Raw genomic sequence first — 24776 nt, forward strand, 5'->3', positions numbered from 1 at the left:
TTCAAAACCTGGGGAACATAGCTTTGTCTTTATAGGAGAGCGTGACTTGCTGGAGCTTCATTAGCTGATGGTGAATTCTTTATTATTATTATTATTAACACAAAGAAACACATCTACTAGAACCAATCTATGGTTATGTACTTTTTCTCTGCAGTACTGGGGTTTGAATTCAGGGCTTTCTGCTTTCTGGGCAGGTGCTCCACCACCTGAGCCACACTTCAGCCCTCATTGGCTTCAGGTTTTGTTTGTTTGCTTGTTTTTCAGATAGGGTCTCACGCTTTTGCTTGTATGAGGATTGTGATCCTATGCCTCCTTCCTAGCTGAGGCACACGTCACTCCATCCTGCTCCAACCCACAATTTTATTTACCTTTTATGCTTCTCATGAAAAGAGGCAAAACTGGCTTAGGGGGTAGGGGGTGAGTCAAAGCAACAGCGAGCAAACTTTGCTTTTTCCCTATATATGTGGCCCTTTTGTTACTAAGATTCTGTGAATGGAATTGCCACTGAAAGGAATCTTGAGGCTTGGAATCACTTAGATGAATCCTGAGTGTCCATGAATAAAGGTTGAGCTGTATATTATCACAGGGCTAAACCTGGGACGCAAGGCTGGGGTTCTCAACTACCTGGACCCTTGCCACAACCCTAACCAGTCCCTTCTTAGGTATAATCTGAGTAAGTGAGCACATCTCTGCCTTTATAGCCACAGAGGTGCTGGGCAGGATAAACTTTTGGTCCCTCAGTTATCTCGAGGGACTCTGAAGTGATCTCAAAGCACAGAAACCCCACAGCCATACCTTGTTCTGCATCAGGGAAGTGAAGTCTGCAGTTGACGTGCTGGAATGAAGCAAAGGAAACCAGAGTGGACCATGATTCATGAGAGGGGAGTTCTCTTGCTCAGGCTGTGGTTAGTGTAAGGGGTTTAAGCTGTGCATTCTAGTCTTCTGGCTGACAGAGGGAAATCATCTCACCCCAGCCTTCTATACTCTCTGAGATGCTGTAAGGAGCCAGGGGCTCGCTTCCCCTTGAAGACAGGGGCAGTACGTTTCTTTGGAAAACAATGCTAACACTCCTAATAATAGTGAGCCCAGAGGGCTTATTTGGTAACACTCCTAATAATAGTGAGCCCAGAGAGCTTATTTGGTATGAAGCACTTCAGTATAGACTTTATTCCTCACCACATTGCTAATCTTCACAACAGATCTATGGGACCAGGGTCACCCCTCCATTTACACCACAGCTTAGCACTGGGATGCTAGTGACCCGGGTGGGAGCCTGTGGGTCTCCCTGGAGAACCTGTGCCCTGTCACATCCTCGCTGGCTGATGTGGGGGGAAAGAACAGAAGGAAAGGCAAGTGAGAAAGAAGATGGGGAGATACTTCAAGGGGGACAGTTAACTGCACGTGCCAAGTCCCGCCCACACTGGTGGGCGCACCGACACGCTAGTGCTCAAGGGGTGTTTGGGGTTTGTCTTAAGGTGGATGAGAGTGTAGGATGCACATGCATGCAACATAGTGCCCTGTGGCGATCACCCACCTCCAGATTCCATTAGGGCAAGATAGAAGGGGATGGGGGCTTGGTGTCCAATGTTCTTTGGTGGATGTGCTGTACTATTTTTCTTCTTTTTTCTCTGAGTGGCTGAGGAGGGCAGACAAAAGACGTCCTCCATGTACCGGGGGGAGGGAGGCACTGTGCATGAGAGAAGAGTGCCATATGGCCCTGGCCCTCCCCCTTCCCCCTCCCCCCTACACAGAAGATGCTGGGAAGTCTAGAGAGAGCTGCGTTCTGGCACTGGAGTTAGGAGATACATGTTTTCATATGGAAAGGGCAATGCAAGAAGCCAGCACAACGAAAGATCCACAGCCATGGTGTAGCTCACCCTATCCGTGGTCCTTCAGTAGGGCTGTGATGCTGAGTCTTCCAGAAGGAAGCTGAGCTATAGCCATCTGAACAGGCACAGCCCAGAACACAGGCCAGGGAAGGGCTGAGCAGCCATCTAAGTGCACAACCTGACACTGGGCCAGGCCTGTGCAGAGGCCCCTCCGGGGGTATGGCACAAACCCTCAAGGCAGGCAGCCTTTGGAGCTAGGCTCCAAATTTCAAAGAAGCCACCAGACATAGACTCTAGAGTCTCTGGGCTAGACTCGTTGGACCTTGTATCTTTCCTGTACCCTACCATTTCGGTTCCTACCTCAGGGAAAACAAAAGCAGCAGCGAGGGGGAGGCAGAGAGAGGAAAGGTTAGAAGAGGCTAGGAGAAGAGAAGAGGGTAGAAGAGGGAGAAGAGGAGTGAACTTCCTCATTGCTTCGGCGGGCGTGGGCTGAGAAGAGCTGGCGTGTCACAGAAGACGAGGGAAGGGCCTTGCATAAGAGAGTGAAGTTTAGTGTGAACATGGCCTGGATAGAGCCGAGTATCTGAAACTAATATCATTCCATCCGAAAGGGACCAGAAGGGCTGTGGCTTCTGCCAAAGAGGACACAGGCTGTGACTGAAGTCAGGGGCAAGAGAAAAAGCCATTTCCTGATGGCTTCCTTCTGCATCTGTGCCGCTGTCACATCACTGAACCCAATGTGGTTCATTATTATTATTATTATTATTGTTATTAATGAAAAGGGCAAATTATAAAGCTCAGCTCTATCACAAATCCAACTTCTAATCTTATAGGTTTTAACCCAGGATGTCTTGAAGACCATATTTTAATGTAAGACTCTCCCAGTCACCTGCCAGTGCTTCTGCTTCACCAGAATGTCTGACTTTATTTCCCCGTTCCTAGTTTCTTCTTCCTACTGTACATGGCTGTCACCAGAAGTCCTCTAATCCCTTACCTGTCCCCTAATCTTTCTCTGCCATATTGAATAAGACTACATCTAGTAAGACCACTTCCGATGTGTCTAAAAGAGTTGGTGATTCTCCGCGGATCTCCAGTGACATCTCTGCTGGAAGTGTTTTCCCTTAGTAGATGACTCTCCCAATTTAGTCAAAACTGTGCTTGTTAGCTATCTGGACAGCAAGTTATAGCCACTCAGATTCGATGTTAGTCTATTTCTTTCCTCATCCCTGCAGTGTTCTGGGCTTCAGGGAGTCTCCCTCAAGATCGTGGAAAGTGGCTCAAGATGGTGAGCTCAGTCCATACATTGAAAAAAGCTGTTTTTAATCTCATCTTTCCTGACCTTTTCAATGAGCCCCAAGAGGCTCTGTCTGGGAGGATGGCCATACTCACTCTTCATTGACAAAGATGAGTTCCAAAGAGGGTTGGCTGTTGTTTACATTATCTATAGTAGCAAAGAAACACAAGAAATGAGACATGGGGGCTGGGCTGACACTGTGGGCAGAGAGATGAGGGGCTAAGGGTCAGAAGTGTGCTGGGTTACGACTTCCCTTCTTTCTGGCCTGAAGGAAGAGTGGATGCAGAAATACCCAGAAACCGTGAGCATCTGGGGCAGAGAACAGTAGAGCAGCTTCTGGTTAGGGGGGCTGGTATGGGATCAAGGGATGAGTGAAGATAAGATAAAGGGCCCAGGTGAAGGCCGTGGGTCAGAGGGATGGACCCTAAGTAGGGGCAATATCATAAGGTGAGACTATCGGGGTCTCGAGGGAGAGACTGGAAGAGCCAAAGCAAGATGAAGTGCAGCCAACGGTACTGATAGTCTCGGCCTCTTCTGGGCTGGAGTTGCCCGCCATGAGTTGCTCGTCCTCAGCATCGATCAGCTCCTGCAGCACGGCCTCCACAATAGGCATCACCATGGCGGTGGTGGAGGTGTTGGAGAGCCACATGGACAGCATGGTGGTGCAGCACATGAAGCAGAGCAGCAGCCTGGAAGGCAGGAAAGGTTGGGCAGAGCAGGAGCAAAAAGGACCCAGCGGTGAACCTCACGGAGCCTGTTTTTAGGGGCTCTCCTACCAGCCTCTTGGTGCTTGGGTCCTAATGCCCTCCACAGTGCCACATTTAGCTGTGTACTCCTGCACTTGGCACAAGTAAGCATTCACTTCAAGGTCTGTCCAATGAGCGAGTCATACGTCATGGACTAGAGGCCGTAAGCCCTTGCTCAAGTAATGACTAGACTAGTGTTGGTAGGTGGTTCACAGGCTATGGACTTCACCTTTGTTCATCCCTCACTGTGGAACTCTGTGATGTGTGCTTTCTGTGTCCCAAGGAATTCTTTTTCTACCCTTGGCACCAGCCATTTCATGAATACTGTTACATCCCTTGTTTTGCAGCAAATCTCCAAAGTTATTCATGAGCAAGTAGAGCTTAATGCCCGGAGCTCACTGCTCTGCCCCCTACTCTCCACACAGCCAACATGCTGAGCTTAGAGCCCCAGTGTCACCAAAGTACCCCTGTGTCACTAGTTGTGCACACATTTCCAGCTGACATCCAGCTGGGAAGAAAACACGAATGAAGATAATCATCAAATTCTTTCTCTTTGACTCAGAAAATATTGTGCAACGGGAACCCACAGTTTCCAGAAGGTAAGAGAACATAACAGTGACCCAAGTTTATTATTGTAGATGAGTCTGTGCAATGTGGGGACAGTGCTTAGGCCTGAATAGAACTCAGTCTCGATGGTGTTCTCCTTGAGGTCACAGGGGACATGCGTTTGCCTGTTCTGTACAATGTGTCAGCCACACAGAACAAAGGTGGAACTGTGGGCAATGAGGTAAACCGGGAAGAGCGACCACACAAACAAATGGAAATTCTTGGAGATAGTCCACAGACATTTTCAAGAGTCTATAAGAGAATGTTGTTGTGTGCCATCAAGCAAGGGTGGAGGGCTGGGGGGAAGATAAAGCTGTAGTCAGCACCTCGCCTGACAAGCAGGGAGATAGGAACCCATTTTTAGACACGTGTGTGTCTACATGCCTATGCTGAAATGAATGCTGTATGATTGTATGATTTCTTTATACTCTGGCTCCCGAAGAGCTCAAAAGCCTTAGGTAAAATGTAGCAGGACGGTTGTGGATTCGAAGGCCAAGACTTCCAAAGGGAATTTCAAGGAAGGAGTCCAATACAGCAGGAAGGAAGCTCACATTGCCATTGCCACACATTCTTGGGAATCTTACCCACCCGGCTTTCATGACAGGAGAGTGGAAAGAGGATGCAGCTAAGGTCCTGGTCAAATGCAAGGTGTCTCGAGTGTGTGGTGTGAAGGTCTGAGGAATGCTTAGGGTGGATGGATGGGAGAGAGCATCTCTAGATCCTTAGATGATAAAGGGAAAGACATTTATCCAGTCTCTCTCCTAACACCCAGGAAAAAGGCCGAAAACCATTTCTGATGGCCCACCTTGTGCTGCCTAATGAAACTTGTATGTTGGGACCTGCCCACTCTTGCAGTCTAGGTTGGCAGGTAAATTGTTTCAGTGATGGGGAGGCCCAGGATTTCGGTGTTAATGTCTCCCCAGGGAATGTCTCCACAGATGCAAGCTAAGGTCATGTCCTGCCCTGGGCCAGACCCACTTCCCCCACCCAGAGGCATTCTGGGAGCAGGAGGGACGAACCTCACCCAGCACTTCCAACTGTGACTCACATGCCCGGCTTGGCTCCGGCCATCAAGACCATGCGCAGAGCGATGCGCTTGTGCAAGTTCCACTTCTCCACGGCAGCCGCCACACAGATGACCCCCACCAGCAGCAGCGTGGTATTCTTGAAGTACTCAGCAGCCACCTGTGGAGAGGCTGAGGAAGTCAGCCATGCTCCTGGACCCAGAGCCCAGCACCCAGCACAGACCACATCCGTAAAGGTTAGATGCCAAAAGAAGTGAAACAGGATGGTTCAAATAACTGGTTATTGTCGAGCATGGTGGTGTACACTTGCAATACCAGCTACTTTTGGGTGGTGGACACTGGCAGCATCATAGTTCTAGGCCAGCCCAGGAAAAATGTTAGTAAGACCAACCAGCTTGGCGTGGTGATGCCTGCAAATCTCAGCTACACAGAAGCCCAGACTAGTTCTAGACAAAAATAACGAAGGCAAAAATGGCCCAGGGTATAGCTCTAGTGTTAGAGTGCCTGACTTGCACATATAAGGCTTTGGCTTCCAGTTCTAGTGCTGACAAAACAAGAAACCACTCAACCAATCAGTCAAAGCCATTTTTTTCTGATTCTAGCAATTGAACAGAGGGCCTTGCATATACTAAGCAAGCAGTCAGCTGAGCTACAGCACCAGGTAAAATAAACAGACATCTTAAAATACAAATAACAATATTTTAAAATAAAATAATAGGTATTTTAGGATAGCATCTGCTGAAGACTTAACTTGGTCAGCCAGTGTGCTAAGTAAGCACTTCACAAAAATGATTTTATTTAACTTAGCCAATAACTCCATAGGACAGATATTCTCCATTTTTAGAAATATGAAATGTAAATATGAATATGATTTTTGAAGAATAAACACATAATTTTGTTGTTTAAAATGTTGGTACTGGTCCTGGGACTTGAACTCAGGGACTGGGTACTGTCTCTGAGTTTTTTTGCTCAAGGTTAAAACTCTACCATGTAAGCTACAGTTCTACTTCTGGCTTTTCCCCCCCACTTTTTGTTGGTTCATTGGCAATAAGATTCTCACAGACTTTTCTGCCTGGGATGCCTTTGAATTACAGTCCTCAGAGCTCAGCCTCCTGAGTAGCTAGGATTATTGGCGTAGGTCACTGGTATCCAGCTCGCAAACATGTAATTTTATATAGATCTTTATAATGATTAAAATAATCTTAAGGTCAGCTCTCAATCTTACATTTATTATTTTTAGAACATTATTTTACTTTCTAACTAGAAAATGAGTATATGCTCAGTATGGTAAACTTTAAATTTTAGAAAAATTGAAAGATAAATGACTCATAATCCTACTTTTGTCAATACCCTTATATATTCCCTTAATTCCTTTTTTCTTATGTTTAAGTAGACACACACATGGCTTTAGGTAGTATGCAGAGTTTCATATCTTGCTTCTTCCCTCATTTATCATTGTACCCTGATTATTTTCTTCCGACAGCTAAATTTATTGGTAAAATGCACTTTTTTTCCAGTAAATGTGGACCCAAGCCTACCACACAAACCTAGGAGGAGCCTTTCTGGCAGACAGAGAGCAGGTTTAATGGTTCTGGAGAATGTGCAAGGAGAAGCAAGAATGTTACTGGCTCTCCCAGAGGGGTAAACCAGGAGGACGTGCGTGAATGCCTTATTTCTTTTAAGGAAAATAATTGAATAATTCCAAATAATTGTATGGTTCCAGACAAACCCTGAAAATACAAGTATAAGGAATAACCTGAAAGTTATCTTGGGTACATTTCCAGTCTCTGCCCAAACCATTTGAAGATAATTACACATATTTTTTGGTTCCATTAACTATTTCAATGTGTATTTTCAAAGAATATGGATTTTTCTCTTACTTAGCCATAGCACCCATTATCAACTTGATTTCCCTTTTTAATGATGTGTAAACTGAGATCTCGGCTCATTGAAATGCTGTTTGCTCTGTGGGGCAGCAGCGAATCTTCCTGTGACTCCCTTACTTGCAGCATCGTGTCTTCCTCTCTGGCTGAATATTCTGCACAGATTTCAAAGCCCTGTTAAGGTTTGGTGCCCTCCAGAAAACCTTCCTGTGGTTCTAGCCTCAGATTCCAGAATATTCTCTGTAGATGCTAATTAATTCCATATACCAACAGAGCGCTTGGGGGTGTTGCTTGAATTGTTGCTTATTTTATCATTTGTCTTCTATTTAAGTTTTAAGCTGCCCATGGCCAAGGACTGTGTACCTTTTTAAGTCCCCTAATCCTTACCAGAATAATGTAGAAGAGTAGCTGCTCAATAAATATTTGTGATAACAATGAGACCTGCCCCTGACTGGAGGAACTGTGGCAGACATTGAGAGGAAAAGATATAGAAAAGTTAAGCTTCTGATTTAAAACCTCCTCTGAAAGTGAGAAGACTAGGACATTTTTAACTGCAAGGAAAAATAAAAATTGAACAGGAATGGAAATTTAAATACAGTAAAATGTGGCATTTGAACAATATTTGCACAATAGTTGCACAAGCACACTAAATGTGACATGTTGATTATTGAATTAACAAGTCTTGAGGTAGCTACCTTAGGAGGAGGAGAGGGAAGGAAATTGGGGGAAGAAATCAAATCCTCATCTGCTATAACTGGAAGTCAACTGATGATGCCTAAAACGAATGACTCAAGAACTATATCTCTCTCATATAGGAATATAGGGAGTGCTTAATGCTGGAAGAATCAGGCATCAGAGTTAAAAGTTATTGAGCTGATGCTAGATATCAGTGGCTCACGCTTGTAACCCTAGCTAGTAAGGAGGCTGAGCTACAAGGATAGCAGTTCAAAGCCAGCCTGGGCAGGAAAATCTGTAAGACTCTTATCTCCAATCAACCACCAAAAAGCTAGAAGTGGAGCTGTGGCTCAAGTGGTAGAGTGCTAGCCTTGAGTAAAAAACTCAAGGACACAGCATCCAGGCCCTGAGTTCAAACCCTTGTACTAATGTGTGTGCATGCATATGTGTGTAAACATACACACACACACACAAGTTAGAGTCTGAGGGTGGACCTGGGGGAGAGGAGGTAATAAGACTTAGTTTTTTTTTCATTATTGTAAAACTCTATGCAGGTAGCAGTTGGATAGTATCAAAGCTTTGCTTTTTCCTTTTTGCTTGTCTTGCATAGAAATGTCATTGGTAGAGTGTGAGCATCGGTCCTGTGTTAATTTTCTGGGAGGAGGAGCCTGTGCTTTTTGTTCTTGTTCCCCAGCTTACTCCCAAGCTGACAAAAGTCAGGAATGCTCCCTGATAGCAGAGCAGGCACCCTGCTCCGGACACTGTGAGACCTCTGTGGGGGAGAGAGGGTAAAGGTAGGCCTGCTGTCCCCTAGTGGAAGAAGGAAGCTGGGAGGACTGCTGGCTGTCTGCTGGGTAGGTTCTAGAACCTTCTCAAGGTGCCCCCAGGCTTTCAGGAGGCCCCAACACTCTGTGGCACCAACAGGGCTTCTTTCTCTGTCTTTGAAGAAGGGAACCCTATGGCTGATACCAGGCACCTAGTTCTCGGGGAGGTTTCCTCCACCAGCCCATGGTGTGTATTTCCTCAGATGCTACGCAAGAGTCAATACGACCAGGTTTATTTACTTTGAAAGATGGCTGACAAAACATGTCTTCTCCGCATCCCATCATGCCTCTGGGTTTTGGCTCAGTGGAAAGGAATGAAATCCAAAGATCCAGAGCCTTCTGACTGCCAGGCATATTACAGACTTGCTTTTAATTAAACATTTTTTAAAAATTTAATTTTTTTTTTTTTTTTTTGTCAGTTGTAGGGCTTGTACTCAGAGTGCTGTCTTTGACCTTTTTTGCTCAAGGCTAGTGCTCTACAACTTTGAGCCACAGCTCCACTTCCTACTTTCTAGTGGTTCATTGGAGATAAGAGTCTCATGGATTATCCTGCTGGGACTGGGTTTGAATTGTGATCCTCAGATCTCCTAAGAAGCAGATCCTGTTAGTATCTCACATTAACCATCAGTAAACTTACAGAAGTGAAGACACATTTCCAGGATCATAGTGCAGGAGTGAAGGTAGGAGGGTATCAATCTAGGTCCATTCGACTCTAAAGCTTACTAGACAACATATCCTGCAGGGTGGGCCAAATGGAAACCAGATGTAACCAGAATTCTCCTGAATCTCCAGGACGCGTGGGACCGCACACATTTCTTATCTTCAGTGGTAATCAAAGGTTCTGAAACTGGCTCTAGAGGCCCAGACCTGCAGCCAGTATAAGACCCAGCATGGTCAGTAATAGGCTGGCACTGTGCTAGTTCCTCATCGGTTATTTTGTGGACTTCTGGACTCATAAATATTGCCATGCACTTGGGATGCAGCCTGGGACTTACGCTGGAGTTTGGGACTACAGAGGTAGCAGAGTCAAGTGGAAAGAGCGAGGACTCCTGAGGCAGACATGTCTCGGCTGTGGGACTCTAGGCATGTTATTCGAGCTTTCAGGCCTCCATTTCCCCCACCCCTCCCCATCTTAAAAATGTTTATGAGTCTCTACCTTGTAAAGTTGTTCCAAAGATTAAATGATACCTGCAATCCCAGCTAGTGTGGCTTGCTGCACAGACAGCCACGAGTGCTAGTTGACTCTTCCTGTTTACAAAATGCTCTGCACAAAGGCTGGTCTGGTCTGAAGTCCTCTGTACCCAGGGCGGGGGCTCATGCCCAGAACAATGCCCCCAGGGCTTGCCTTCTCACTTTTCTAAATTAGAATCCTGCCCAGTGGTATTGCTTTATTATTTTTTTCTAGCCCATTGATTTTTTTTTTTCTTTCGCAATAAAATCTTGCTTCTTTAGAACCCTCCCCAGGGAACAGCGGAGCCCTAGGATTCTTGGGGATTAGCTTACACAGCTTTATGAAATGTGTTGTCTCCTTCCTGCTTTTATTAATAGAGCCCCCGCATTCTGATAGCCTCCTATCCGTGGTGTGCCAGCTCTCTGGGGTCACCCCTCAGACTAGCAGAGCCCACATAGTTCTTGTACCCAGCTAGCAGTCCAGGCTGCTGTCTGTCCCTGCATCCCCATGTTTGGCACTTTTTAGCTTTTCAGTCTTATTCGTAGGTGCTGCCACTTCCCCGTTAGCAGGATACAGGCCATTAATGGCGCTTTCCTCGCTTTCTAATGTTCTGTGATGAATTGTCTTTGACTTGGGAAATCAGATCACGGATCATGTTAGAGTGATTTGTAAAAAGAAATTAGGACCTAAATGGGTGCTTCTCCCAGGAGTATGGGGCATGGGGTTGGAGCACAAGGTTGGCACTTTGATGGCTTTTTTTTCCTGCTCTTCTACACTGTGGTTTTTCCCAGGAGGCCACCTCACTGACCTTGGAGAGGACAGGCGTTGAGAAAGGATGAGCTCACAGGGGCTGCTAGAAGAATGTGGCAGAGGAACACCGTGAAGAGTATAGGCTCTGGAGTCACCTGCAGGTGAGGTGTACTTACCACACAGGACCTCTGTACCCAACCTGCTAGCCATTCAAGAGGCAATGGCAGCGATCCTTAGCTCATTGAGTCTACCAGGACATGAGATTTGGGTAAGATATCTCAGATGGACTCTTACAACAGTGCTTGGCATATAGAAAAACGCTCAACAAATGTTCCATCAAAGTGAAAAAGGCTCAAACCTGCAGGTGGAGGTGGACAGGTAGGAACGTGTGAGCAAATGAGGAGAATAAGAGAAGGAAGAGACCTCAGGAGATGAGGGCTTTCTAAAGTGAAAGGTGAGATTACTTCAAAAGTCCTTTCTGACTTGGCTTAGGTTTAAGATCTCCAAAGCCAGAATCTGGTTAAGTGTGGCATATTAACTAATTTCTCTGCTTTAAAAAAATATTACCTTCCCTGGACACAGAATTATTCCTTGCTATTTAGATATACTAGTTTTCCTTTATCTGTAGTCTTGCTCTCTGTGGTTTTAGTTACCCGAGGCCAGTTGTGGTTGGAAAATGTTAAATGGAAAATCTCAGGAATAGGAAATTTTAATTTTCATAATTTTAAACTGTGTGCTAATTCTCAGTAGCATGACAAAAATAACATGCCATTCCACTCCATCCTGTCTAAGGGGACATGAGTCCTACTCTTGCTCAACATACATGCTACCCATCTGTTGGTCATTCTTTAGCCATCTTAGTCATCAGAGCCACTGTTACTGAGTCACAGTACTTATGTTAAAGTAGCTTTTATTTTACTTAACAGTCCCAAGGTGCAGGAGTACCAATGCAAAGGAAGCACCAGTGTGGAAGACATGGGAGCACTCTTCTCTGTGGTCTATGTGGCGATGCTATAGGGCATTGCCCATAGGAAAACCCAGCATGCATAGGGCCGAGTACTACCAGTGGGTTCAGGCAACCACTGGGAGGCTCTTAGAACATATTCCCCATGGGTAAGGACATGGTGACTATATGTTACATTGTTTCAGGCTCTTTTTGTTGTGTGTCATAAGAGGAGAGGTTGTGCCTCTATTTCTGCATATTTGAGAGTGGAAATCTGAACATCCATTTCCACTCACTGTTTTTCTCACAAAGAATGTACAGAGAGAAGGTAGACTTAGATCTTGCCTGTATAAGGGATGTTTTGTTTTGTCAGTCATGGGGCTTGAACTCAGGGCCTGGACGCTGTCCCTGAGCTCTTTTGCTCAAGGCTGACACTCTACCATTTTGAGCTGCAGCTCCACTTCTGGTTTTTGAGTGGTTAATTGGAAGTAAGAGTCTCATGGGGATATTTCTGCCAGGGCTGGCTTAGAACTGCAATCATCAGATCTCAGCCTCCTGAGTAGCTAGGATTATAGGCATGAGCCACTGGTGCCTGGCTGAGGGATGTTTTCATAGATATTTCTATACTGTCATGAGTAAATGGCATGTAGATGCCATTGCAGAACTTGCTCAGTCAGTTGACAATGCTGGGCTCAGGCTTAGTTCTATCCTGCTCCAAACCTGAATCCTGACCCTCTCTACCTGCCCATGATGGTGGCAGGAATCTTCTGACCTCCGCCCCCCCACCCAGCACCCCTCCCTGTTTTGAGCCAGAGGATACACAGAAGTGATGGTGTCTACTCTCCTGCCATAGACTCAGGTGGCATTCGGTGGGGGTCCTTCGGGAGCACAGTGAATTGTAGGCATGCCACTTCAAAGAGCCAAGATGTCACAGCCTCCTTGAAAGGCTACTGGTGGGTTCTAGTAATGGACTTACTTTGAGGCTTATTTCGTTCACCTGAACAGTTTGGCAGTGCAATCCCTTAGGTCCCTGGGTTGGCTCCCCCTTAACACTGAGGTAAGTCTTCTCAAGATCCTGTAAGATCTATGGTGCTGCACAAGGATGAGATATGTGACATCTGGAATTGTGCCTGGCTGGCTGAGGGTGAGGAGCATAGCTGATCTGCGTAGGCAGGTGACCGGCCTGAGGTTCAGCTCATATGCCTACAGGGCCTGCATGCAGAAGGAGGCTCAGCCCCCATGAGGCAGAAGCCAAAGGGCAGAGCTCAGAGTTAAATGCCCCTTGGGTTTATACAAATAGAGAAAGGCAGGGTCTAGGCAACGGGCAGACATTCAGAAGGTCAGAAAGATCAAGAGCTAAGAGGGAAGAAGATTCCTGACATCAGACGCAAGCACCAACTGGCTGTGGGGACAACTTGTGATCCCAGCTGGAGCTGCTTCTGTTCCTCCAGAGGCCTGTAGCTCAGGGCCAAGGAGACAGCTCATAGCTAAGGAGGAGTGTGTGTGTGTGTGTGTGTGTGTGTGTCTGTCTGTCTGTCTGTCTGTCTGTCTGTCTGAGTGCACATGCTGGAGGTAGAAGAGAGTAGTAATTACTACTCAAAGTAGTTCCTAGGCCTGGGTTTTCCCTAAAAGCTGTTCCCGAGCTCCTGCATTCATATCCCATGTCTGTAAGCTCAACACTACTTCTGGTAGACACTGTGTGTCCTTCTACTACAGAAAGTAAATCAGCCAAATAGATTGACATGGCTATCAACACCTCAAGCAACATAGAAGAGGCAGAGAGGAGACAAGATGATAGTAATCCTAGCTATTCAGGAGGCTGAGATCTGAGGTTCACAGTTCTAAAGACAGCTTAGGCAGAAAAGTTTGCACGAGGCTCTTACCTCCAAGGAACCACTCAAAAACCAGAAGTGGTGCTGTGGCTCCAAGTGGGAGAGTGCTAGCCTTGAGCAAAAAAGAGCTCAGGGACAGTGCCCAGGCCCAGAGTTCAAGCCCCAGTCGAGCCTTTGGCAAAGGTTCATGGAAGACAGTAGGATTTTAAAAGTTGAAGAAATTGGAGAGAATATTCCAAGGTGGATGAATGCTTCTAGTCATAGTTAGGGGATGGTCAAGCACAAGTTGGGTTTGGAGCATGGCACACAGATGATTTGGCGGTGTGCTTCAGGAGCCACAGCATTGGTTAGCCACTAGAGATAGATAGTCTTCTCTGTAAAGTTAACTGGTTCACAAAGGGCTACAACCCACGTAGTCCACCCTTTTGATGGATTCCTCTCATCTGAGTTAGGAAAGTCAGCTCAGCAGACTATATTTGGATCAAGCTGCTCCCTGTAGCTCAGCACTATCACTGCTGGCCAAAGCTACTTCATCAGATTAGGATTTTTCTCCTCAAATGAGAAAACATGCCCTCACACTCCTCCGGCCTGCAGCAATAGCCATGTAATTCCTCAGGACTAGTTTTTTGTTATTATTTTTTCCCCTCCTCTGTCTCTGTCTGTCTCTGTCTGTCTGTCTCTGTCTCTCTCTCTCTCTCTCTCTCTCTCTCTCTTTATAAAGCCAAGTCAATATGGAATTGTAACCTCTTTGTACAACAACTTAACAATAATTTTTTTAAAAAAGTCAAATGAACCCCAACAAACTGCTACCTCCCCAGACTTTCCCTGTTTGGTCTTCCTGGTTGTGTAAAGGGACCGCCCTTGGATAGGTGTTGCCTAGCAACATCTCTACAGGGAGATGGACTGACAGGACCACCTATGGGAGTCCAGCTGTGGACAGCCCTGGGAGAAAGAGAGATTTCAGCTACTTTAAAGCTAAAAGCATACTGTTGGTCTTTAGATTACCTGTGGAGAAATACAAAGATTAAGTCTCTAAACCATTAGTTATCTCACTTTAGAATGTTACTTAGGATTCAGGTCTTTCCAAGCTCCAGTGTTTTCCTTCACTACCCTCTACTTTTGCCCCCTGTCCCTATGAGGGAGGTTTTCCTTTTCCTTTTTCTTTTTTTATAATTTAGAAAGGAAAACTGCAGAACAAGTTTGTATACTTTGCTTAAGAAAAGTCATATGTAAGTTTGATTTTTCTTTCGGTAGATACAAAAACCCACTATACCTATTCTATTTCCATAAAAGAATAGGAAACATTGGAGGGACTGCCTGGTGGTTCTCGTCCCAGACTGGTTTTTATATTGCCCCTTAGGATGTCGCTGTTGTACTTGTCTCCAGGGATAAAGGCTCAGCTGGCAGTGTGCAGGTAGCCTCTCCTTTCTGAGACTCTGAGAACAGGAATACTCATAGAAAGAAGAAAAAGAAACCGCAGGTCAAAACAAGTCCGTCCTATAGATACACAAAATGTTCTCTGCAGCACGACGGTTAAGAGATCACATAGCTCTATCTTTGGACTTTCAACAAAGGTCTGTTATCCAGGTTTAAGACTTCCCAGAGGGGGGCCGGGAAGGTGGCTCAGTGGTAGAGCGCTTGCCTTGCATGCTCGAGGCCCTGGGTTCGATTCCTTAGCACCACATAAGCAAAAAGAAAAAAGCCACAAGTGGCGCTGTGGCTCAAGTGGTAGAGCGCTAGCCTTGAGCTGAAGAGCTGAGGGACAGCGCCCAGGCCCAGAGTTCAGGCCGCACTACTGGACCCAAAAAAAAAGAAAAGAAAAGACTTCCCAGAGGTCCAGAGGCCCTGATTCATTCTTTTCTCATATTACAGAGATCAAGAGACTTATAGTTCTTAGTAAATCACTATGGATTGATTATATCATGAAGCACATAGTCTCTCTGTCTCTGTTTCTGTCTCTGTCTCTCTCTCACGCTAGTACTGAGGCTTGAGCTCAGGGCCTGAGTGCTGTCCCTTAGCTTTTGCTCTGAATGCTAGTACTCTACCACTTGAGCCACAGCTCCACTCCTGGCTTTTTGGGTGGTTAATTGTAGATAAGCGTCACACACACATTTCTGCCCTGGATCATGGTTCTACCTGGAACCACACTCCTCAGATCTCAGTCTCCTGAGTAGCTAGGATTACATGCTTGGGTCACTGGTACCTTTTAAAGCACATAATGTTTGCCTTGCACCTTAATAAGCAAGAATATAGATGTTGAGCCAGACGCTGGTGGCTCATGCCTGTAATCCTAGCTACTCAGGAGGTTGAGATATGAGGATCGTGGTTCAAAGCCAGCCTGGGAAGGAAAGTCCGTGAGACTCTTATCTCTAATTAACCATCAGAAACTGGGAGTGGTGCTGTGACTCAAGTGGTGGAGCGCTCACCTTGAGCTGAAGAGCTGAGGGACAGCACCATGACCCACAAAAAAAAAAAAAGAAAAGAAAAAAATAGATGTTGAAATCTAGTAAATGTGAATTTGAACCTAGTTCTTCCACTTACTATCATGTGATTTCAGGTAAGTTTCCAACTCTCTGAGTCTCTTTCCTCATGCTTGGAAATATTAACACCAGTCTTATAGATCTTAGAAGTTCTGTAGTAAATAACAAATACAGCACTTGATATAGTGCTCAATTCTTTGTACTGTAGAATGTAAACATTAGTTCCCTTTCTTTATTTTTCTGTGCTCTTCTGCCTTTTATCATACTTCTGCTAGTCAGGTTTTATCATCAGAAACTCTGAGCAGAGATCAGAGACCATAAGACCTCCCAAATGGAGCCAGGTATGAATAAACAAGAACCCTTATTCATCTTGTTCCTTCCCTGGCTATTTTCTTCTTCTTTACTTATAATAGGAGTAAATGTTTGCTCTGAAATGTGGCCACAAGATGGGCTTGATATCAACAATTTCTGTTAGAGCTTTTGAGAATGTCATAGAAGTGAATAGACTGTAGGTAGAGAACAGTCATGCATAATCTGGAATAAGTTATAAGTCAACAAACATTGATTATCTGTGTGTACGTGTATTCGCACAAGTCCATGCACCAGTAAGTACTGAGGCTTGATTCCCCTTATTACTTGGCTTTTTCACTCAAGATTGGCACTCTACCACTTAATCCATACCTGTAATTCCAGATTTCTGATGGTTATTTGAAGAAAAGAGACTCAGACATTTCTGACCTAGCTAACTTCAAACCTCAGTGCTTAGAGCTCAGCCTCACAGGCAGCTAGTGTTACAGGTGTAAGCCATCAGCACCCAGCAAGCATCTACTTTTCTAGGCTCAGCTGTATAAGGAGATAGCTAACAAATGGGAGGTCTGCTTTCTGCCTTTGTGTGCTTAGTGATCTAACTGGATCTATAAAGAGGCTGAAAAAGATCCACCACAACCTACTTGTAAAGTACCAATCATACAGTTCCAACTAAAGGAGCAATGAGGTGTGTTTAATCAATGAAGGCTTCCTGAAGACTCGAGTTTTGAGTGGTTTGAAGGAGACCAGAAGGGTAGGCGGAGGAATAGAAGGTGCTCAGGGGCTATTTGAGCAGGTAGAAGAAGCCCCTCCTCCAGAGTGCTTTGGTAGTCTACCATCACTTTCCATCATTGGCCCAGCAGGCCTGAGCAGGGGGTGGTCTCACCGGTGGACTAACCTCACTGGATCGGAGAACTCCGAAGAATGGATAGAGGAAGGCAGGCACGAGGGCAGCAGCTCCAAGAGGCACTGCCTCGGACACCCAGTACACAGCCGTCACGATCAACACATAAGCACAGGAGGCCTCCTGGAGGGAGAGGAAAGAGGTGGCTAATTATATGACAGTCACTGCCAAAAAGACTTAGAATGCAACCCCGGGCTGACGCTTGGCCTTCCATGTGGACACCTGGACACAGTCCTAGGAGATACAAAGCTGTATTTGGCAGGTGAGTGTGGTAGATATCCCTTGAGGCCTCTCCTTCCTTTGTTGAAGAGGTTATGGTAGCTCTCTTCATGTGGGGGTGGCCTGTCTGGCATGTGGTGTGTGTGTTTAGCAAGGTGACAGCTGGACCCGGGGGTTTCTGATCCTACAGTTCTGCTGGTCCCTGAAACTATGGAAGGTGGAGAGCAGAATTGTGTAAAACATCCAGACCCAAGGTTGTAATTGATCAAAGTGGAGTCAGAGCTTTGACTGGGGCTGATCAGGTTGATCAGATGACACCAGCGATTCTTAGAGTAGCTGAAGATGGGATCCAGGTGTGTGATTGGTTCACAGGCGAGGCTGAGGTCAGCCAACCTGAGTTCAGCACAGGTGTGTGTGTGCTATGTTCCCACGTGAGAGAAATGATCCTCAAGGTCAGCCCATAACTGTGTTCTCATTGGGCTGGGGGTCCTCGTTGTATCTTAAGCACCTCCCAGGCATCAACAGGCCTTGAATCCAGTGTCACCCCAATCAAAGGCGACCTGCTTCCACTTGATTTCTATACTATATCCCAGGTAACACTTTACTTGAAGACTTCAAAATTGCTTTAGTGGAATTAACCCCCCTGCTTTTGAACTAATTGCCGAAACCACTCAGTTTAACGTGTTCTTTTCTTTGGCGGGGGTGGGGGAGGGGATAGGGTTTCACCATGTTGTCCAGTCTGGTCTCAAACTCATGTGCTCAAGGTATCCTCCTCTCATCTCAGCCTCCTAAATAACTGGGACTTCAGGGGTGTGACACTGTGCCCAGATTAGTAGTAAATTTGAACCCAATAAGTTTTATGCAAGAACTATTGACTATTTTCCCCTTTAATGTTTGACTTGAGGCTCTATCATATTGTAATAGACTGAGCAGGTAAGTCTTTTTCTGTGTGTGTGTGTGTCAGGTGTGAGTGAAATAGAAAGAAGCTGAATAGAATCTTGATAGGGGAGAGAGTTAGGGAAAAATGGTGATTCAAAGACCAGATCGCTCATTTTAGAGGAGGAAGAAGAATACATTCCTGGCTCAGGTTTTCTCGAGTCTGATTCTGATGCTTAGGCCTGAACAATTCTTTGTTGTGGGGTGGCTCTGTGCAGAGATGTTTTAGCAACACCTTGGCCTCTGCCCATTTGCTGCCAAGAGTAACTTCTTAGTTTTGACACCCCCACATGGTGCTCACTGCTCTTAGAGGCCACAGCCTGATGTCATAGAAATAGTTTTGAAGACAGAAAGGGAGACCTGGAAATTTGCCAGCATTTTTTTTTCCAGTTCAGTAAGTTGGTCACTGTACAACCAGGGGTGTCCAGGGTAAATAAGTGTGATGCGTTTATCTAACCCAGCCCTCCGTAACCTTGGCCTCCAATAACTGGTTGTTCTGAAGGATGCTGATGAATAGGTTTTAAGAAGGTCAGGGCTGACTCTCAGGGGACGTCGATGTCCAAAGTCTTAATAATCGTTACATCTTGAAGCTCTTACTCAGAGGGCCATTGTATAGACAATACAGTCAGCTGGGGGAGCTTCCATTTTCACATGGTTCTCAACCACTGAGATGCAGGTCTGAGCTAGCCTGAGTCTGGCTGCTGATCAAGGAACCTGACAAATCCTGTTCCATTTGTAGCCCCTGGAGTTGAAAATAAGCTCTTCAAACACTTGCATAAAAGCTACAAAAGGTCACTGTGGTCAGCAAGGGGCAGCAGAAGCGATTAACCTCCTTGGCTGGACTGGACCTTGCTCCCACCTGACTGACAGCCATGGATTATGGAGTACAGGGCCCACAGATTGGTGACTCTAGCTCCCACTGAGATTTCCAACTGGGACACGAGATCAGAGAGAAGATGAAACTATTGAAGGTGCCGGAGAGACAATAGAATTGATACCATTTGGGAAAGGAATGCAATTTAGAGAAATGCTCTCTCTGACATAGACTTAAAAATACTTAAGGAAGGGAGTTCCACACAGGAGCTCACCTACTTGTGCTGGGAAGAAACAGAGACAAGAATGACTGGTCTTAATTCCAGGTGCAGATAAAGGGAGGGAACCTCTCCCCCTCACTGGGAAGCTCTGATCCACACCAATTAAGTGATTAAGTAGAAGAAGGGAGGGTGGGCCTGGGGCTGGGGGAGATGGGCACAGACTGTACTTCTGCCATGTACCATTTTCATTCGAATTTAGACACACTTTTCAACTGTAACTATCATAGGAATTAGAATAGGTTATTGGGGAAAGTCTGTGGGCCAACTGCTCCTTCCCCATTCCCTAGAATTAAGAACACTCCTACCATTAAAAAGTATCTGGACTTTTCTTTAGCATAAGTAGAAGAATGGATGGAAGACACTTTTAGAACGTGTTGTATCTGTTTCTCACTTAGTTCCCTCATGGACTCTACATCAACTTGCTTTTGCCCCTTCACAGGTGACTCACGATGTGAGCTCAGGTAGCCAGGAATCCACAGCAGCGCCCCCTACGGGCCTGGTGTCCTACATCTGGCTCATGTCTGGCAGTGCTAGCTGAAGTGAATCCTCTCTTCTCATATTGGGGAGAACATTCTGGAACCCCTAGTTCTTTGTATCAGTACCACGGATCAACAGGCATTGGTGGATATTCAAGGAGTGCCAGTGTTGTCAGTTCTTTGTTACTTTTGTTTAAAATTGGGGGGAGGGAGCACCTAGAGGTGCAATTTCAGCACTTGAGGGGCTGAAGCAGGAGGGTCGTGAGTTTGAGCCTCGGTGGGGTTTGAGATTCTGTCCCCAAAACTTAAAATATATCAAAATAACAACTAGAAGCAACAGAAAAAAAAGTAGAGTGTCAAAAAGAGGTGGCATTTCCCTCTGTAGGATCTTTCCTATCTTGCTACCAACTTAGGATTGGAACCATTCCTTTTCCACAACCACCCCAGAGGCATCTCATTCAAATCTTGCTGGAAGTCTGTTCATTTACTGTCATAAATGACTGAGAGGCCATCTACAAAAGTTAGCTCTGGAGATTGGGGTGAAACTTCTACCTCATTGGAGATAGTGAAGAAGGGTTTTGGGATGGATATTCCTCTTGACTCTCTCTTTTGGTCAGTGCTAGAGTTTTGTCATGTATGCTAGACAAATGCTCTATTTAGTGATAGTAGCTACACTCCATTCCTAACGTCTTCCTTCTGTAATATGATAAACAGTCTGGACATCTAGATTAACTGAGCTGAACAACAAAAAAGGGAAGGGAGAGGGGTAATTTTTTTCCCTGTTCTGGGGCTTGATCTCAGGTCATGGACATTGTCCCTGAGCTTCTTTTGTTCAAGGTTGGCACTCTACCTGAGCCACAGCACCACTTCTGGCTTTTTCTGTGTATGTGGTACTGAAGAATCAAACCCAGGGCTTCATGCATGTTAGGCCAGCACTCTACCACTAAGCCACATTCCCAGCCCAAGAAGGGTCCTTTTGATACCTCTTAAAAGGTAGCTGTGGCATGTCATATATTGAACTATCAAAACTGCAGGCCAGCTGCTCTTGCTCAGGGGCTCAGCCAGCCCTCTCCACTCTAGCCCAAGGTAACAAGTCCATCCAGGAATTTCTGGGACTTGGCACAGAAAGTTGGATGGAAGGGATGAAGGACAGGCAAGCTTGAGCGTCGGTGTGAGGCATCTAGACAGTGCTCCCTGTGGGTAGTGACTTATGTTCCCAAGAATGAGAGAGGATTAAAAGTGAGACAGGAACTCCCTAACATGGCCGCAGAGAAGAGGAGACGCTGTTGCTTATGAACATCCCTTAAATCAAGCTGACACTGAGTGAAAAACAAAGAAACCGTGGACAGTAAAGAAAACAAAATCAACACCATTTGCTCAAAACAGAAAATGGAGTGATTTGATGCACAGCTCAGGAACACACCGGTAGCAACCGCTGCCAGCTCATTCCAGCTCAGGGCTAATCCAGTGCTTCCCTGGCAATCTGCGGTGTTTATTTTCTCACTAATGATTGAAGTCAGTTTGGTTTTAAGAAGGCCATCCTAATCCTCTCCTTAACTTTTAATCTTGGTTACCAGCTTACTCAGTTACCAAGTTATTCTGGGAGCTGAAGGAGAGATGCTCTTCCTCACCCGAAATCATCGTTACCTATCTTAGCTTATGTTACCTAATATCTGGAAGCCAGTGGCAGCTAGGAGAAGGGGTAAAGTTGGAGCCAGGAAGGCAGAGAAAGGAAGGGAAGGTAAGATAAGTAGGAGTTAAGAGAAGCAAGGTTAATGCCAGTCAAAGCTTCGGTCCTCTGCTCCCAGAATCATGGTTACAAAGCGGATCACGGTCTAGAATGTGGGGGGCTCTCATTTCTTTGTGTTACTTCATGTCTACCTTTCAAGGACACAGAGGAGAAAGTACAGATGATACACCTAATTGCAGGACCATATACATGGCATCGAGACAACATGCCAACATAAACATTCCTTCTGGAAAGTTCATAGGAAATGTTAACAATGATGGGTTTCAAAGTCTTGTCACCAGAGCCCACTGTGTCCTAACCACAGACCCTGGATAGACTCCACAGTGCTGTCCAGCCCCCAGCCCCCATCCTTGTCCAGTGTCAGGACCAAAAGTTCTTCCTGTATCACTGAGATAAAGATGTTACAGGTTGACTACTGACAAATAAGGGCTTGCAAGTATGTCCTTCTTATCTGTCCATCCATCTGCCCCCTGACCTTTGTGAAACGCTATTGGCCACAGACTCTTCCTTCCTTCCTGCCTGCCCCCCTCGCCCTCAGTTCTGGCACCAAGAAGAAGGTTGTAGAGCTGTGAGATGAAAGGGTAAAAGTAGGGTTATAGGAAGCCAGTATTTTGGCCTCAGCTAAACATGTCTTTGCAACCCACAATGATCTCTTTTGGGGTACTGCACAAGCACCCCATTCGCTCACGTCTTCCTCCCCCCCCTCCTCTGAAGTCCTGGTGGGAGGGGACAGATGGCTACTTACACTGCTGGGGTGGAGGATGGGCAGAGGCAGCAGCAGCAGAGGGACGCAGATGACCAGCAGCAGGTTCCGAGAGTGGAGGACGGCCTGGAACAAGCCCATGGCGACCCTGTCTCCTCTCCTTACCCCTGACGCGATGCGGCCACAGCCTTGGCTGTGCACTGTGAACCTCTCTGTCCAGGAAGACTCCTTCCACCTTTCTTGGCTCCCAAGAGAAGTCTTCTTTGGTCTTGGGGGCCGAGAAGCAGGGCTGTCGCACCCTGTTTGCACAGAAGGCTGGACTCCTTGCCTTCTGCCTTAGGTTGGATTGATGAACATGGTTTTATGGCCATCGAAAAGGAACTGGGAAAGGATTATAAATGGGAACATGGTGAGTTCCCGCTCTGCATGCTTAGCAAGAGAGTAAACTTCATTCCAGGTGTCAGCAAAAGCCCTCAGAAGCAATTAAAAGTACGCTGTGGCTGCTGCTAGGGAACGGCCTTGAAGAATCGTTTAAAAGTTTTGAAACAAAAGCAAAAACACACCACTAAGAGCCTACTGTGCTCTCCATCACCTTCTGTCTCTCTGATGGCCCGTGCTGAGCAGCATCTGTGTCATCTCTTACCTGGCTCACTATTGGCAAAACCCTGGTGACCTCTGGACTTATCACAAGCACCTGCTCTGCTCAAGAAGCCCAGGCAGCCCTCAGATGGCACTGCTGTGCTCTCCCAAGCCTAGATACCTTCACTTGTTTCAAAATTCTTTCCTTCACATTAGTTTCTTATCATTTGCCTGGAGCCTGGGCCTCCAAAGCAGTGGGGGAAAAAATCCCAAGACATTCCTTTTTGTCACAGGATAAAAATTTGTTGGGAGGCCCACCTTTGACGCCCATCTACCAATGGGAAGCAGGGACCGGGGCAGTAGCTCCTCCTATCCCTCACAGCCAATCAGCAAGTTGCAAAGAATGAGTCACTATCACTTCCAAAGGCAGTTCCTGATTGGACACAGCAGGGGCCTGCTGATTCTGCAGGATCTAGGCAGCTTGTAAAGCTTATTTTTCCATTTCTCAAACATCCTAGGGGCCGGAGTGCAAGCATCATCCTAAACATGATCCCATTTCCCCAAGCACTGCTTTGTTTCCAAGCATGAGACACATTTTTTTTTTTTTTTAAATTTCCCTGGGAGAGTCACTTGCTGACCTGATTTTTAGGAAGATAATGCCAGTGGTAGCAGGGAGAAAATATAATACTAATTCTGGATAAATTCATTCCAGAACATACAATATAAAGCCTTTCAGATTTCTCTTCTGACAAAGATCGTTTCAACACCTGGCATGCAAAGGTCTGAGCAGGGAGGAAGTACGAGCTGGAAGAGAAAGACCTCGGAACTCCTTGGAAGAATGAGAAGGGTCGTTGCATCTTTGGAAAAGTCTGCATAGTGTTTCAGGAAAATACCAGGATGCATGTATTCTCTGCGGATCTTTACTCAAAAGGAAGTAGGAGGCCTTCTTTGGTTGGTATGTAGGATAGAGGTGGAAAGATGGGGAGAAATGGATAAATTCAGGGATAAAGCCTCAACAGTATTAGACTGTGGAATTTCTCCTGCTTACAGATCTGCATAAGCACTTAGCATTTGGAACAAGGAAACTAGAACAAAAAAGACCCTGAAATGGCAGTCCATGGCAACATCATCTTCATTTGGGAGATGCTGGCCAGAATCAAGAGAGATGAATAGGATTGAGAAATGGTGTCTCTTAAGATCTGCAGCAATAGCTGCAGCTGTCTAAAGATAAAGTAACTAGGTGACTTCACATCTAATGTAAGTGCCACTGTGGGCAGATCTTAGCAGTTATCTTGTAGGATGGACTATGATCATTCATCTCTTTGCCTTCATGTTGAAGGCTTATTTTAAAGATTATATTTATTACATTCTGGCTTCTGTTTTTTTGGGGGGTGGGGAGTAATAATTTTGAAACTCAGAATGAGCAAGACCATGAGTGGTGTTCTGGTGGTAACTAATCAGGAGATGATAAATAATAAAAGAACGGTGGGAATCAACATTCCCTGTCAAATCTAGGAGCTACTTCAGATTCTTTGGTGAGGTAATCTAGGATAATAAAGGTTTTGGTTAGTTTAGTAATTTTAATTGTTCCATTTTTATTACATCCTGGGTGACATTTATCAAATAAGATGAACCATCCACTGTCAAGATGAAGAAAACACTCCCCAGAATGCAATGTTAATGAAATACAAGGAAGATTTTACTTGTATGAGGTTCTTAAAACAGTTAAACAATTCTCCTTTAAAAACATG

At 45.7% G+C, this 24776-nt stretch overlaps 1 protein-coding gene across 1 annotated transcript in view; it reads right to left on the minus strand.

Moving 5' to 3' along the window:
* Window positions 1-22587, minus strand: part of Slc13a4 (solute carrier family 13 member 4) — a 38187-nt gene extending 15600 nt beyond the window's left edge. The window contains exons 1-6 of the mRNA XM_042670114.1: window positions 22489-22587; window positions 17263-17391; window positions 5524-5660; window positions 3640-3812; window positions 3219-3270; window positions 796-835 (exon numbers count right to left, since the gene is read on the minus strand). Coding sequence (XP_042526048.1) covers window positions 796-835; window positions 3219-3270; window positions 3640-3812; window positions 5524-5660; window positions 17263-17391; window positions 22489-22587 — 630 coding nt within the window. The remainder of the gene's footprint in view (window positions 1-795; window positions 836-3218; window positions 3271-3639; window positions 3813-5523; window positions 5661-17262; window positions 17392-22488) is intronic.
* Between the last annotated feature and the right edge of the window lie 2189 nt (window positions 22588-24776).

The sequence above is a fragment of the Dipodomys spectabilis genome, unplaced genomic scaffold (assembly GCF_019054845.1).
Source record: "Dipodomys spectabilis isolate Male_0828 unplaced genomic scaffold, ASM1905484v1 ptg000519l, whole genome shotgun sequence".
Classification (NCBI taxonomy): domain Eukaryota; kingdom Metazoa; phylum Chordata; class Mammalia; order Rodentia; family Heteromyidae; genus Dipodomys; species Dipodomys spectabilis.